The following is a 15339-nucleotide window of genomic DNA, read 5'->3' as shown; positions in this document are numbered from 1 at the left end:
GGTTTTGTATGCTTTAGCCGATTTATAATGCCAATCTTCAATAATGTAATGGATTACTCACACAAAGTACTTGATTACTAAAAAGTACTTGAAGTGAATCCATAAATCACATATATTTCAATTACAATTAAAAATGTTGTTTTTTTTTATTATTCTTTGTTATACAACAAAATACAGACTAAATAATAAGTAAAATATATTTATTTATTTATGTATATATATATAATTCTTATTATTATTAATTAAAGACCCTTGCCAGTGTTGGCGCTAAAAGTTTTATGCTATTTTGTTTGTTGTTGTTTTCTTCGATTTCCTGTGAACTGTCTTGTGTCTAAATTTTAATTTTTTTTGTTTGTTTCAAACTAAACAATTCCATTGGAAAGATGTAACAAAATGTTAATAATTTATGTGCATTGAATCCAATTTAATTAAAATGTTTGTTCATTTTTCGTGTTTTAACAAATGTAGTTGATAAAATTCCTCAATGTGTTGCTAGTGCGCCTACCGCATAATTTTTAAAAACTTGCCTCCCTGAATTTAGTCGAAAATACCGACTAAAGACTTAGGTACCCTGTACCAAGTAGCGTTGATATATATTTTGTTTTTTGGTAATTATTATCAAATGAAACTTTAATCTTGAATCGACAAAAATAATTACCTCAGACTACATTTAATGGAATAATAATTATGACAAAAAAGAACTTACAAAGCCAGTTAATAAAATACCAAAGAAAGTTGAATTGATGATTCTGCTTTACCTTAAGACAAAACATGACTAGATCGAGATTGTCTGTACAAGCAGATGGAGAATATATATATATATAATGTATAAATTTTATAAACTTTTATATTAAATGGAGCATATCAGTCTAGTATTTATATTGAAAGCAGACGACTACATAATAAAACAAATTAAATATATTTCCAGCAAAAGTTTTTTAAAATCGGCATTAGATGTGTATGTATATCTTTTACATGCTTCAGTGTGACAAAAGTCGGTTTCAAACTAATCTAGTATAATGGAAATCGGTTGACTGACTGAGTATATAATATAGCTACCATAGGAGAGAAAGGCTACAAGGTGAATTTACAAGAATTTAGTTTTAGATTCATCAGCCCACGGCCCCACTGGTTATGTTTGTCTGCTTTGTACAAAATTTTATTTTCATTATTTTTTTGTTTTTCTTCTTTACATTTGCAGATATGATAATTTAATTTTTGTTTTTTTTTTCTTTTCTACATACAATACATAATAACATTTCCTGAAAAATATAAAACTATACTATATTTTTTTTTGTTTTTCTTTTCTCTCTTGTTGTGTGGCTTGATTTCTTATACTCATTAACTCCGGGAACGGGGGCCTAGCAAACACACGGTCCAAATAAAGAAGTCAAAAACAAATTACAAAATAAATGTAATAAACATTAAAAAATTGATATATATAATGCACAAATAATGTAAATAAAAAGCGATCCACGGCATTTGCTTGCATGCTTTATATATATATATATATATATGTATCTGAAAACTGTTGCTTTTTTTGCTTGATTTGGATCTCTTTCTCTCAACTGATTGATTGCGATCGCACGTCATTTCTTTGTCATCGTCGTCTTGGTCTCTGTTTCGGTCTCACACATCTTTTTCAATGCTCAGATAGCGCGTTATCGTCGTCTTGTCGACTGGGACGTTGTCGGTGGCTATTTTCGGTCGACCGAGAACATGTACGGGTCTCAATATGTATCGGCGGATTGCCATCATGCTTTAGACTTTCACCTGCATAGCAGTAACTCTAATTTGTCGAATTAATGGTGCGGGGTGTGTGTGTATGTGTGTGTGTGTTGGGAAGGAAAAGGTTTTGTTAGGTGAGATTAATGAATGATTAGAAATGATAAAAGGACGAGGAAGAGGATTAAAAGCAGAAGAGATGTGACGATGCCAAAACACAAGAGCATAGAAATTATATCAAATAATGATTTTATCACAACAACTGCTGGATCGAAATTAATAAAATCATATAATTTAAAAAAATTTATATGCGTTTGTGTCCAACGTCTTTGTCAGTGCTGTGTGTATATATATGTGGGTGTGTTGCTGTGTGTGTGTGTGTGTCTATCTGTATCTGTTGTGTGAACGTACGTTTTTAAACTAAATGATAAAAGTATAGTTTAAATAGTAGTCGTGTTAACTAAATGTTAAAACCTGGATCTTACAAATACAGCACTGGAATCATGCTCACTATAACCCAAACGTTTTGTATGCTTGAACACCTCATTGGTAATGCTTGTCACTGGCATCGATTGATCCAAATTCTCAGCCATATTTAGCACAAGACGCAAATCTCTTTGCATGTGACTTAAAGGTTGTTGTGGATTAAAGTCGCCTTTGGCCATTTCTATAGACGAATTGAAAAAAGAAAAAGAAAAGAAATTGTAGTATGTCGCAAAAAAAAAAAACCCAATAAGATATATTTATATTTTTAGTTGTAGCAATCAATTAAAATATGTACACATACCCTTCCCCTTGGCCAACAGCAACGGTGACTTCATAGATGTTAAATCGAATATATCTATGATATCATTCAGAGAAATGGAAAAGCGATCAGCTGTAATTAAAAATGTAAACCATTATTAGATAAGGTTTCCCTGCTTGATCAAGTTAATTCGTACCCAGTGCTAACGCTTCAGCCAAACCAACCAAACTGACACCCAGAATGGTCTGCAATATGAGGTTCACTTTACAGGCATTTCCAATATCTGCTAGATAAAAACAAATAGAATTTATTTAATACATTTCTTCGAGAATCCACTCAATGTATGAGGTGAAATTCACTCTATACTTACTCCCCAAAAAGAAAGTATTTTTGGCAATGGTCTTGAAGCAGGAATGACACTCTTCAAATACCGAACGATCACCGCCGGCCAATATTATAAGCATGCCATCGGCAGCTTCTTGACGTGATCCATGAATTTGTGCTTCCAAATAACGTCCATTGCATTGCTTAATACCCTCTCCAATATCCAATGAGGTTTCTGGATCTATGGTGGACATTTCCACATACGCCTTATTGCGTAAATCCTTTAATTGCAAAACTCCACAATTGCCAAAGACGAGCTGGATAAAAATAGTGAAAGTTTTATTTATTTGAGTTTATTTAATGCAAATCGTCAATCTTAAACTTACATCTTTGGCACCCTTGGGATCGGACACACAACAAAAGATAATGTCAGCTGCTTCTACCACATCCATAGGTGTGTCCTTTACATCAGCGCCTGCCTCAACAAAAGGCTGACACTGCAAAAAGATAATGGAAAAGATTAATTATTGCAAATTTATCAAATTTGGTTAGTTTTTTAATCTCACCTTATCAATGGTGCGGTTCCAGACCACAACCTTGTGTCCCGTATATATCAAGTCTTTAACTATGGTTGATCCCATCATGCCCAGTCCAAGGAATCCAAAAGTTTGATCAGACGGTACAATCTCTCGATCGGCCAGTGTATTAGATCTTGAATTCATGTCAATGGCTTGCGTTTCTGGCCTCGTCACAACTGGACGATCAAGCAGTGCAATAGCATTGGGCGCTCGTTTCGATAGTGAAGCCAACAGATCTGTCTCTATCCGACGTCTGCCTGTGGGCGAAGACGTGCTGGCGCCATCCAAGTGACCACTATCAGCTGCCGCATCGCCAGATGCTGCACGTTTGCCACGCTTGGCACTTGATCCGGCACTACCACTAACCGCCTGATGCGATGATATGCGTCGTTTCAGTGCTGATTTTGTGCCAGCCGCCTTGCCGGAAGACTTTGTCACACTGACAGCAGCACTGGACTTGGCTTTGGGAGTCCTTTTTACCTGGGGCTTCGCTGAAGCTGGCGTCGTTGTACTGCTGGCAGCACCAGCATTTGGTGACACCGACGAATCCGCATTATTTGCGTCTAAGGCATCTGATTCATGGGGACTGCCAACAACATGGGGGACTACACCATTATTACCATCACCAGCACTGGTATCCAGCAATTCGGTGGCATTCTCATCGCTGTCCAGGCCATCGCGTATTTTATCAAAATCTGCCTCAGTGGCATGATTTGCACCGCCACAACTTTCATTAATCTGCTCATCCACTTCAGTGGGATCTTCGAAATATTTATCAATGTCATTCATGGCGTGCCTAAAAGCAGCTGGTTTGCTTACTTTAGCCAATTCCTCTTTCCAAGGACCCTCAAAAGGTTTAATATTATTCTCCTCAATCCAAGCACTGAAAATTACAAAAAAAAAAAAAAAAAAAAAAAAAAATTAGCAAGGAACTAGTATTACCAGCTTTTTTCAGTCTTTACTCACAAGTTACGGGAACCAAAGAAGAAAACACACTTAGTATTAGCTCTTCGCTGTTGAGTAAGCAAGTCCAATGGCGGTTCCACAATCTGTAATTACAAATACAATTTATTATACTAGGGACTAAAAACCTCAGTACGCTATAAATAATACCACAATGAAGACATTTTTTAACTGATATTGTAGTTTTAATTAAAATTCTCTAGGCTTTTGGGTTTTCCTCATGATTATGCTTTGTCTTGGTAATTTCAAATTATAAAGCCATTTGCACCCGAGAAGAGTTTTAATTCGATGGCACTCCGGTAAATCTATTTCTGGGCTTTATGTGAACATTTTCAAAAAAAAAAAATAATAATAATGGCAATTAAAGTCCTTCTTTCCAGATCAACAAAGAAAATTTATACATGACGTCTAAAATCTTAACATATGTCATATATCTTATCAGAAATACAGACTATTCAATCATTCAGAAAATTTCAACACGGAATCCTCTTAGGCGCTAGTCGATTTTCTCAACTGCTATGTGAAAAACACACAAATACATACAAATGTAAAAATGGCGAATAAGATTCCCATCTTCTCTATAAGATAAACTTGTATTTTTATGGACTATTGCTTAATTGAATATTTGTTGAACACATCACATTTTGAGGTCGTCTGCACGATTTCCACGCTTACTGACTGCTGTGCCTGGCTGTACATATGTACATGCATCATATCAGTTAGACCAAATAATCATGATAGCAACCCGAAAAATACAGAAAAAGAAATATCTAAAGCAAAAACCTCTTCATTGAATAACCAGCAATGTGTCTGCTATGCAGCAAGTGCGTTGTGACGTCGATAGTGACAAACAACAACAAAGCAAAGCGCCTGCATAAAAAAAATAACAAAAAAAAAAAAAAAAAAAGTACAGTCAAAAACAAACACAGCAGCGGCAGCGACTGAGCAGCAGCAGCGACGCCGCAGCATAGACGTATGTGTGTACATATTTCCCGCTCTTACCATGCCCGGCCACGGTGTGAAGCCCTTCATTTTGGCCCTGTAAATAAGAAGAGAATGCAATAATGTTTTAAATGTTTTTAATCAACAATTACACACAAATTTGTTAGCCCAATACAAATGCTCTTTGCTTGGACAGAAAACCACACAAAAAAGAGCGCGCGCGCGAAAAAAGAAAACGCCAACGCAACGACGTCGACGTCGCTGCCAGTTGTCAAACGTAAATTGTTGGTTAAAGGCGAGGGAAAATTCATAAATTTCGTGCTCAACGCAGACAAGTTGACGCTAATTATTTTTTAACACTCACATCAATTTCTTTTTTCGTTAGCTTTTCATTTTGGAATTTTTTTTCTAGAGCGGCAAGTGAGGTTATGTTGGGGCATTTACACTATTTATCTCCAAGCAAAATGCATTTGTACATAACTGGGTTATATGTGGCCATGGCCAATTAGTTTTAATTCACTGTGTGCACTAGATCCTTGCTTACCATATCAAGTCCTTCGGCTTATAGATAAATTTCTCTGTGGTGTCGCCGCCCGATAGCGACAATTTTTTATTCTTCGACATTATGTTGTCCAGGCGTATGTTAAACTTGGTTATTTTGCAGCAGTGATTATAGACGGGCACAAACGAATTCAATTAAATGGTCTTATTTGCACACTTGTAATAGTCGACCAGCGTTTATTATTTAAATTGCTAATATTTATTCTATTTTTCCCGTTCGACCGCAGTTGCTTTGACTATAAAATATTTTTCTCTTTTTGTGTGTGTGATGCCATAGTGCTGGAAAACGATAGTCGGGCGCCATTTTGTTGAAAACAAACAGGGTTGTAATTTGTCTGCGCTTCGTTGTGAATGGCACTGGGCGAATTCAATATGGCGGGGCGATTTCGGTGAGGGCAAACTATAAATTTTTTAAGGCGAAATAATAAATTTGAAGGCTCACGGCGAATTTTGCACTGGGAGAAATTATATTATTATTTATTTATTATTATTTAACGATCAGAATGTAATACAAAAATATTTAAACTCTTTAAAGATGTGGTGTGCTTCTCGATGAAGGGCATCTGGCTAATCGTACATGGACATTATTTTTAAAATAATTTGTTGTCTCATTTGATTAATTAACCAAAACACATCAAGTTTCTTCGATTTGAAATACATATGTTTGTAGCTTAATACATTTTCTCCAAAATAATAGTGATGTAGAATAATACTTAAACTGAATAAACAGAGTTTACAGCCGAAATATTTCTAAATAATTATCCATTTTGAATTGACCTATAAACTGCACTGCAAATATGATTGCAAAGTTTGTAACTTTGCCAAAAAATCAAATTGCTCATAAAATGACAATTGCAGACTTTTTTTTGCTATATTACAGATTTGCTAAATAAATAAGGATGCGTGCCAAGCGAACGTAAACAAGTTTGGTTTACCCGACGATGTCCTTAACCCTTCAGAACGAACGGATGCGAAAGTAGGCAAAACAGGCCAACGGCTTTAATATAATTCATTTGATAGCAAATGTTACATTTCAATTGGCATCATTGAGTCCTTGAGTGGTCCCAGAACCAACAATGACTGTTTATCTAGAACATGTGATCTCTTTCGCCCTTTCTTTGTAGCACTCTAAACCATTGCCTTACCCTAGTTCGTAAACAATGAGAAATGGCATGACTGAAATAAAACTTTCACTTAACCCGCAAGTCCGGCATCCAACAATCCATCTGAAAAGCAGACAAGCGCCCTTAACCGCAAAATAAATTACCACACGTCCTTCCCACTTGGTACACACTGAACCATAATCCTCATAAATAAGAAATAATCAAATAAAAAAAAGGAGTAAAACACACAAGTGGAAGGCATTTATAAAAGGGATGACGACGATGAGTTGAGTCTGGCAAATGACACACGCATACATAGAAAAAATGAAAGTTGCATCGCCAGAGAAAAGGGGTGAAATGTGCAGTTTTTTATATAAAATGTTATTTTTTTCTAGGCCAAACAAATTGTAATCAGTTTGTTTTGCAATTACCAAGCAAAAGGGATCAGCACATCAGTTTGAAAAAGGGTTAAGGTCGCCGCCTAGATTGCAATGATTTATAAAGGAAAATATGCGCATTTAATTGAGGAAACATAATACATTACATTTTGGTATTTTTTTTCAATTTTTATTACTTGTGCTGATGCTGATCGAACAGCGCTCATCTCTAATTCCTTCCCAGTTGGTCAGTTGAAGTGTGTGGTGCCTTTTAAGCGGGTGTAAGTATCGCGCTTTATAAATTCTAAATATTCTAAAGATGTTAGAGCATTCGTTATCAACTTGTACACATATTGTGCTGAAACATCAAAATTTGTTTTGATGCCCGCTCTTGTTTATATACATACATACATATGACATATGCACACATTTACAATCTACATACATATGTATGTATGTGTGTACATTTGTGTTTCTCCTCGGCAACTGCAATTTTGTGTAGTGAAGTAAAATATGTTTTTGCGCAATAAAGATTCCTACGGCAGCTTAAACCAGGGTAAGTAGCTTATTTTATACTTAATTTAAGTTAAACATATACATATTACTCGTATGCCTTCACTTGAAAAAAAGTGCCTGACAGCTACATAAATATGTACATATGTACATATAAAAATTTAATTAACAAGTGGATTAAAACGGTTCAATTGGCTAATTGATTATAATCACGGAAATTGCCTCCCCTGATTTTGCTGATCTTTTAATTTCATAGCTCGCAAATAACTGTCGACCGTTTTCCTTCTTGCGTTCTCGTTGCGAACACAACCGAAAAAGTTCATACTCTCTCGCTCTCGCTCTGAACAAGAGACTCTTGCTGTCTTGATTTATATTTTCTGTTGAGCTCTTTTCGTTGAGCGCTTTGTATATCGGTCTTTCAATGAGCAGTGCATAAAGAGCGAAACGAGAAACGCTCGCACGATGTGAGTCAACAAAAGACCGATTGACCGAAAAACTCAACGCAAACGGTCTTCACATTTATTTTTGTTGTTGTGAAAAATAAACATAATTTTTTGATTTTTTCAATTTAAATTTTTAACTTAAATTTATTTTAAAATTTTTTGGTTCTTTTTTCATATTTTTTTTAGAAAACCATATTTTATTTCATTTTGATTTCATATTCCATTTGCTTGCCTATGCGTGTGAATGTATACCAATACATACGCAAAAGACTTTTTGCTTGATTGAACACGACGAAACGGTCTTGGAACAACCAGAACAAAACAGTACAGAAAAAAACGGTTTCGCTCCGAGCGCGAGCGAGCTCATTTAAGAACCGAAAAATCGGTTGCTCGCTGAGTCTTTTCGTAGAATGTCGGGAAAAGACACTTATTTACAGACAACGAGAAACGGTCGACAGTTATTTGCGAGCTATGTTTAATTTACATACATACATACATACGCATATGTATTGTATCCTGAACTTAATTCAATTTTTATGGGATAAAAACGGAAATTTACCTTTTTTAGGGTTGATAGCATATCAGTACCATCGTTAGGGTGTGAGTCGGTCAAGTCAGCTGACATTAGACTAAACATATTCCAACAATTCAATATAACATTTTTTCCTAGGGAAAAATAACCGTTTAAATAAATCATAAAAAAGTGGTAAAACGCTTTTATACAGAAGTATGAGATTTCCTTGAAATTTATGTATTTCTAAAATTAACTTTTCTTAATGTCAAAAATATTATTGAATCGTTTAGATCGCATTTTGTATGCCCTCAAGTATAGATTCCTTGTGCTATGAAATTCATTTGTATTAAGGAGCTCCTTAAAGTGGTTTAAATCATTTTTTGTTTAACAACGTTTACATATGTACATATATGTACATATGTATGTATTTATGTACATGCATATGTATATAAATTCACGTTGCGTTAATTCAACAATAGTTCTTGCCTAGATGATGCCGCATCAAAAACTGCAGTAAACCGAAGGGGCCCACTCGTGAGTCCGAGTCTGTGTGTGTGGTTATGGGTATGGGCATTGAGAATTGTTGGATCTAGTGCAACACAAACAAATGGCAAATAAGCACAAGGACCTCCTTAACGCGCCTTACTTGTGGCTTGGGTGCAGTTTTTTTTCACTTTGTGTTGTTGTTTTCACATTCGCCGCTTAAAATGGAGGCACAATTTTCACACAAAGGGAAAGCTTTAATTAGCTAAATGAGAAAATCATATAAATTTTAACTTTGTCTCATTACATTTGCTTTAAATTTGCTACTTGTGTTTGTTTTTGCTTATCTTTTTCTCTCCCTCTGTGCTGTAGCACAAATTGTCACAATGAATGAAGAAAACTAATCCTTGGTTGTCCTTGGGTTTTGTGGGAAATGCCTTTAAAGTTTAAGCTGACTTCAATTTATATACATATGTAATTTTCTCTTATATTTTTTAGGCGAGACAATTTTGATGTCTTATGTGTCGAGTCCTCAGCTGTTTTGGTACATCGAGCTGAAGGAATTGGAAGCAAAAGCCAAGACAATATGTCAAATCGAAAGGGAATTGATTAGCCATTGCAATAGGACTAATCAGTTGAATGAATACAAACAGGATCAACATGTCATTGTAGAGTTTTTGTCCTGGAGTTCTCCCAAATTTATACGTGGCGTTGTTTGTCAATCCAAGGATAAGGAATATTTGGTATCTGCTCTGGACTATGGCTTTGCCATCAAATGTTCAGCCCAAAATCTCTGGTTATTGCCTAAGGAACATCAAATAAAATGCCTTAACATCAAGAAAGGATGTGTTGCATCAGTGATTCCTTTGAATGACACTAATTGGTCCACAGAGGCCCTATATGACTTTGATAAGAAACTGGAAGAGTCTTCTCACTTAACCTTCCTAACCGAATACAACAATTCGGGTTCAACTGTAGGACAATTGTTTTGGAAATCATCAACGGAAAGAACTCAAGTTAATGCAGCCAATTATCTGCTGGAGAAACAATATGCCTGCCTAAATACAAAGTTGAATGTCTTGATGAGCTTACATTCGATGAGCCTAACAGAATATATCTTAAATATAGATATAGCCGAGATCAATAAAAAGAATAAACAGCCACGCTTACGTGTGCGTAATATAATCCGTCTAATAGCGGATAAAGATCGTGCAATGAATAATACTAAAACAGTCATGGAAAATTGTAATCAAAAATACGATATGTTCCTACAGCAACGAAACTTTATTATACCACAAACGGCTTTAAAAATGAGCAAAGTCAATGGCGGTAGAAGTGGGTCTTATGATATTTTACAAAGTGTCAAATTAACCGATGCAGAGAGTACTTCAAAGACTTCGGAATTCTTGGTTGAACAAGAATCGGCTAAGCCATTGAATGGTAACGTCAAGGAAGCTCTAGAAAATAAGGATATAAGCAAAATTAATTCATCATTTGGCCAGGGGAAAATTTACACAAATTCTATAAACGTGGTTAAAACATCTTCCTTACCAAGCATTACTGATGTTGCTTTAGTTCACAGTTCATCAAATGTTTTACCCATGACAGATAAGCAACCATTGCCATTTTGTCAGAATATAAAAAATGCCATGAAGAGATTTAATTTGCACAATATTTGGCCAATGCAGCTCTTGGCCTGGCCGCATCTGATGCAAAAGACTGGCAATTCTCTTTTATTAATTGATAATCCCAATAGTGGACGTACTTGGTGTTATCTTCCGGCATTATGCTCTTTGGTGATGCGTAAAATGCATAACAGCAGATTAAAATTGGGTCCTGTGGCTATTATTCTCACTGATTTGGCCAATATTACTAAATTTGCCAATGATTGTTCAAACTTAATGCAGGCACATAATACGAATATTCTAAAAGTTGTCAATACATCTGACTATTCGCAAACGGATGTGTGCAGAGCGCTCTTGGATTCCTGTGGCATTTTGATTACTACCCTTAATAAATTTGTAAATTTACTAGAGATCCATAATAAGAATGATCTGATGCTCTTTGATCCAAATTATCTGGAATTGTTTGTTTGCGATGATTATGACCGTTTGCGCTTATCAAATGCTAAACTACTTAATGAAGTGCTTATACAGTCTCGCAGTATTTTGAAATTTCCCCTTCTTCGATTTGTACTCATATCTCAACAATGGCATCATAAAGTCTTCAGCAAACTTATCAAGGATCTTGCTGGTGAGGCTTTAATTCTATTTGGTGATCATCTTGAAGCAGCCATGTACGGTGGCTTGACAATGGAAACCGTCCTGAGACGGACAAATGATAAACTGACTCAATTATTTAAATATGTTGATCAGCATAAATCCAAACGCATTTTAATCTACTGTAAGAGTCAACAAGAATTGCAGCATTTGACCATAAAATTAACTAAAGTGGGTCATCAATGCATATCTGAGGCTGAAAATCAGGTGAGATTAATAATAAAGAGTAGTATTCGATTGCTTATGAATGAGTGGATAAATGAGCAGTTAAGAGACACATTCTAAATTTTTCAACTACTTTCAGCAAACTCATCAATTGCTCCTGTTAACCGATGAATCATCACATCCTGTACACCTAATCAAGAAGAATATTGAGGTACTGATCCATTACAGCATGCCAGATTCGTGGACAAAATTTGTTTTTCGTTTTCATTCCATGATGGATAACATCGACAATTTGTTGGTGCCCACACAAAATCCTACTAAAGTTGTCACCCATTTATTGTTGGATCAAAGTAATCATCATGAGTTGTCACGTCTTATGGTGTTTTTTGACTCCCATGGCATTGCGATGGATAAAAGTATTCGGGACGTAGTTGTCAGTTATCAGCAAGAAATTGAAAGGAAGAGGCCCCTCTGTCTAAATCTTCTGCATAGTGGCAAATGTGACCAGAAGCATCAGTGCACTAAACGTCATCATTTTGTACAGTCGGATGTGCAGGGCCCAAAAGGACCCATGGAACAATCAGGAACTTTGGTGCGTTGCAATGTTCACAAGGTGTACGATCCTGTACACATGGCTGTAAGGCCTATTGAGTTTAAGCCTCCTGGCTCATCCAAATGGCTGACAGCCCCCTCATCAGACAGCCAACTTTTAATGGCATTGGCTTTAAGTATGGCCATGAAATCGAAGCCTCATCTGCCGTTAAAAATAGGAGATGTTTGTGCCATTCATAAGCAGGGTCAATACAAACGTGTACGAATTGTGGAAATACCCCACGGACGTCCTGTGACTGTTCAGTTAATGGATCTCGGCACAGAGTTACTACAAGTCAAACCCATGGAGCTGCTTGAATGTGAAGAAAAATTTCAAATTGCGCCTCCATTAGCCATGGATGTAAGATTGATCCAAATCCAGCCAAATGGCGGAGAAACAGCGAAGTGGCCATTAGAAGCCATCAAATGGGTTACCAATTCGTTTAAAGGCCTCAACGAACAAGAGCATATACAAATATTTGTTGACTTCGCCGTTCTCGATGTGATATATGCCAGTGAAATTGCAATTATTGAGAAATGTCACACAATGAGAACTTCCGTGTATAAGTTGAAACTGAGTAAGGAGTTGCTATTGAAAGGCTATGCTCAGGTTCAGGACAGTATTGATCATAAAAATTTAGAAAAGTATAAGCAACAAGAGCAAAACTCAAAACCAAATAAGCTTACGGAGCCCAAAGAGAATGACAACCTGGAGAAGCCTTTGGAAAATATAAATGTGATAACACCAGAGACAAATGTCAATTGCAATTCGCGTAAAACGAGTAGAATTAGCTTAGTGCTGGCTGCAATTAATAAGTATATTCTAAGAACAGGGTCACCCGTGCCACTGGAATCCGCAATCGTTGAAAAGAATCATGTGGAACCCTCAAAAGTGGAGCCTCCTGTTATGGATAGTACCACAGAATTTTTTAATACATTAATTGGTCAACTGAATGTTAAGAATTCTTCAATTAAAAACAATTCTGCTCAAGATCTTATAAATAATATATTTGGGACAACTATAGAAAAGGCGAAAGTCAAAGAGGAATTCGAGAACGCATTGCCTATTCCGTCTTCGGAAAAAGTAGTGCCGGACTTGCCACAATTCTCAACCGATCATATAACCGGTGCTTTAAAATGTATTAGAATTGCAGATGGAGCAGTTTGCCCAAAGGTTAAGTGGAGACAAACTCTCGCCCACATCGATATCACTTTTGAACAACAAGTGCCACAATATGAACTCATTCATCGGGGAAACACGTTATGTTATAGCGTCGTAACAGCTGAGCCGCCTCAACATTGTGTGCTCAATCTATTGGGAGAAGTAAAGATTGTGTCCAAACAGCAACATGGTTATATTCTACATGTCAAATTGGCCAAGTTAAGTCTGGTTTGTTCTTGGCCCACCCTATTAAATTCACTCTATGCACAACAACATTCCCATTGGCTGACCTATGACACAGAAAGAGCTACATCTCCGCCACAACGTATGGGCGATGTCTTGTGGCAGCGATATGTGCGAAGACTGGATGAAACCAATGATACAACTGATGATGACGATCACCAAGGTGCCCACCACTCGTCAGATGATCAATACGACGCAGGTGTAGAGCGATGCCAGTCCTTGTTTGAGTATTACTATGAAGACTTGTAATTTGATCGGAATTTTAATAGTTCTTCAATTTAATTTACCAATGCGAATTAATCATTTCATTAGTTCTGTTTCCTAAAAGAGTTGAGAGTTTATAAGTTTAATTTAATCTTCTTTCTTTATCTGTTATTAATGTTAGCAAATTCATTTAATATGGACGAATTGTACAAAAAGTTATCCCCGCAGTGGCTAAAATTTAATAATTAAAAATATTTGTTTTGGCGTAACGACAATTGTTACTTTTTTTCTTATTATGTTTAAGTTAAACAAAAAAGAAATGTATTTTCTTTAATCCTTTCTTTGTTTCAAATTTCGTTTCTATTTGAATTTGTCTTTTTCTAGCCTCTTTCACATGCTATCCTTTAATTATTGTGGTTCGCAATGCGTTCTTTCGGCACTTAATTCCTTCTTAATTCTTATTCTTTGACATCTTATAATTTCTCTTTTTTCAATGAGGGTTTTGACTTATCTTTGGTTTCGACTAATCTTATGGTCAAGTCTTCACCATAAAACGTGAGACAAAAGTTAACATTAGATTAATCTCTTTGGAATTAAGGCCTGCATTTGGTGGGTGACAATGGACTAAAATTATATTAAAATACCAGTTGCTAAATTCGTGTCTACTCTTATAAAATCGTTTGGATCTTCCCACTTTATACGAAATTTCAACTAGTCCTACATATGTAGGTCCAATTTATCAAAAAGTCGTTCCTCCACCATTTCTTAACTTGTTGTGTTATCTTCCGTCTTACATCTCTCCATGAGAGGAACTCAAACATAGAGCAAGTCCAGTGTAATCCTAAAATACGGTTACAATGCATCACTTAAAGTCTGAAGTCCAAACAAAGTTAGTCTTCTACATAATAACCATCCACCTTACCTTTACCAATCAATTGTCAGAGACATCTATGAAGCTTATTCCAGAAATTGCTATAATTTGAAAACAAAAACATTGTATTCGCAATAACTTTGTTTAGTATTTTATAAGTTTTTTTCGAATTTATAATACATATTTCTTAATAAACTTTTTACATTGAAAAAAAATATATATTAAACGATTTGTTCCTGTCGTTCGCCTTTGCCAGCCTGTAAAACGACGTAGAGATGTTCTTTTTCCCCAATGGTTGTTAGATTATTATCCGTCAAAATAAGGTGTTTACCTGTTGACATGCGGACTATATATCGTTTGAGAGATAGCAGAATATTTACTGCCTCACTGTTTGGTGTCGGTTTTCCCTTTTCATTGGGAAAATGCCAAGACTTACTGGCCAATACTAATGGCATTAGACACAGCTCCAACTCATGCATCAGCTTGGTATAGTTGCCATACTCTCGCAATAGTTTAGGAAATAAAATACCAGTGATCTCCAGGTATAAAGGGT

The 15339-nt window shown here is 35.9% G+C and overlaps 2 protein-coding genes across 4 annotated transcripts; one reads left to right on the top strand and one right to left on the bottom strand.

The window, feature by feature from the left end:
- Positions 1-121: 121 nt before the first annotated feature.
- On the bottom strand, positions 122-6125 carry Ndf (Nucleosome-destabilizing factor). 2 transcript variants are annotated; one of them, XM_068294517.1, is made up of 9 exons: positions 5822-6125; positions 5338-5374; positions 4339-4421; positions 3361-4255; positions 3181-3291; positions 2841-3111; positions 2667-2756; positions 2513-2602; positions 122-2392 (listed from the first exon to the last, which is right to left on the bottom strand). In XM_068294517.1, exons 1-9 carry the CDS (start codon positions 5899-5901, stop codon positions 2193-2195), a joined length of 1857 nt encoding a protein of 618 aa, XP_068150618.1. In that variant the 5' UTR covers positions 5902-6125; the 3' UTR covers positions 122-2192. The 2 variants fall into 2 exon arrangements, with proteins under 2 accessions (XP_068150618.1, XP_068150619.1); XM_068294518.1 differs by having other exon boundaries at positions 2667-2753.
- A 1438-nt stretch (positions 6126-7563) lies between these two features.
- Positions 7564-14190, top strand: SoYb (Sister of Yb). 2 transcript variants are annotated; one of them, XM_068294538.1, is made up of 3 exons: positions 7564-7874; positions 9770-11757; positions 11855-14190. In XM_068294538.1, the coding sequence occupies exons 1-3, from the start codon at positions 7832-7834 to the stop codon at positions 13958-13960; spliced, it is 4137 nt and encodes a 1378-aa protein (XP_068150639.1). In that variant the 5' UTR covers positions 7564-7831; the 3' UTR covers positions 13961-14190. The 2 variants fall into 2 exon arrangements, with proteins under 2 accessions (XP_068150639.1, XP_068150640.1); XM_068294539.1 differs by lacking the exon at positions 7564-7874 and adding an exon at positions 8283-8295.
- Positions 14191-15339: the final 1149 nt, after the last annotated feature.

This window comes from Drosophila tropicalis, unplaced genomic scaffold, assembly GCF_018151085.1.
Source record: "Drosophila tropicalis isolate 14030-0801.00 unplaced genomic scaffold, ASM1815108v1 contig_845, whole genome shotgun sequence".
NCBI classification, from domain to species: Eukaryota; Metazoa; Arthropoda; class Insecta; order Diptera; family Drosophilidae; genus Drosophila; species Drosophila tropicalis.
Note: the sequence above shows the minus strand (reverse complement) of the source record. Positions and strands in the feature narration are given on the sequence as shown.

Bases quoted from the DNA above. Each gene is read 5' to 3' on its own strand.
- Ndf (XM_068294517.1), bottom strand. From the start codon at position 5,901: ATGTCGAAGAATAAAAAATTGTCGCTATCGGGCGGCGACACCACAGAG. The intron at 4,422-5,337 runs GTAAGAGCGGGA...TTGTAATTACAG, and splicing joins TCACACCGTGGCCGGGCATG to ATTGTGGAACCGCCATTGGA. The intron at 3,112-3,180 runs GTAAGTTTAAGA...ATTTTTATCCAG, and splicing joins ATCCCAAGGGTGCCAAAGAT to CTCGTCTTTGGCAATTGTGG.
- SoYb (XM_068294538.1), top strand. From the start codon at position 7,832: ATGTTTTTGCGCAATAAAGATTCCTACGGCAGCTTAAACCAGG. The intron at 7,875-9,769 runs GTAAGTAGCTTA...TATATTTTTTAG, and splicing joins CTACGGCAGCTTAAACCAGG to GCGAGACAATTTTGATGTCT. The intron at 11,758-11,854 runs GTGAGATTAATA...AACTACTTTCAG, and splicing joins TATCTGAGGCTGAAAATCAG to CAAACTCATCAATTGCTCCT.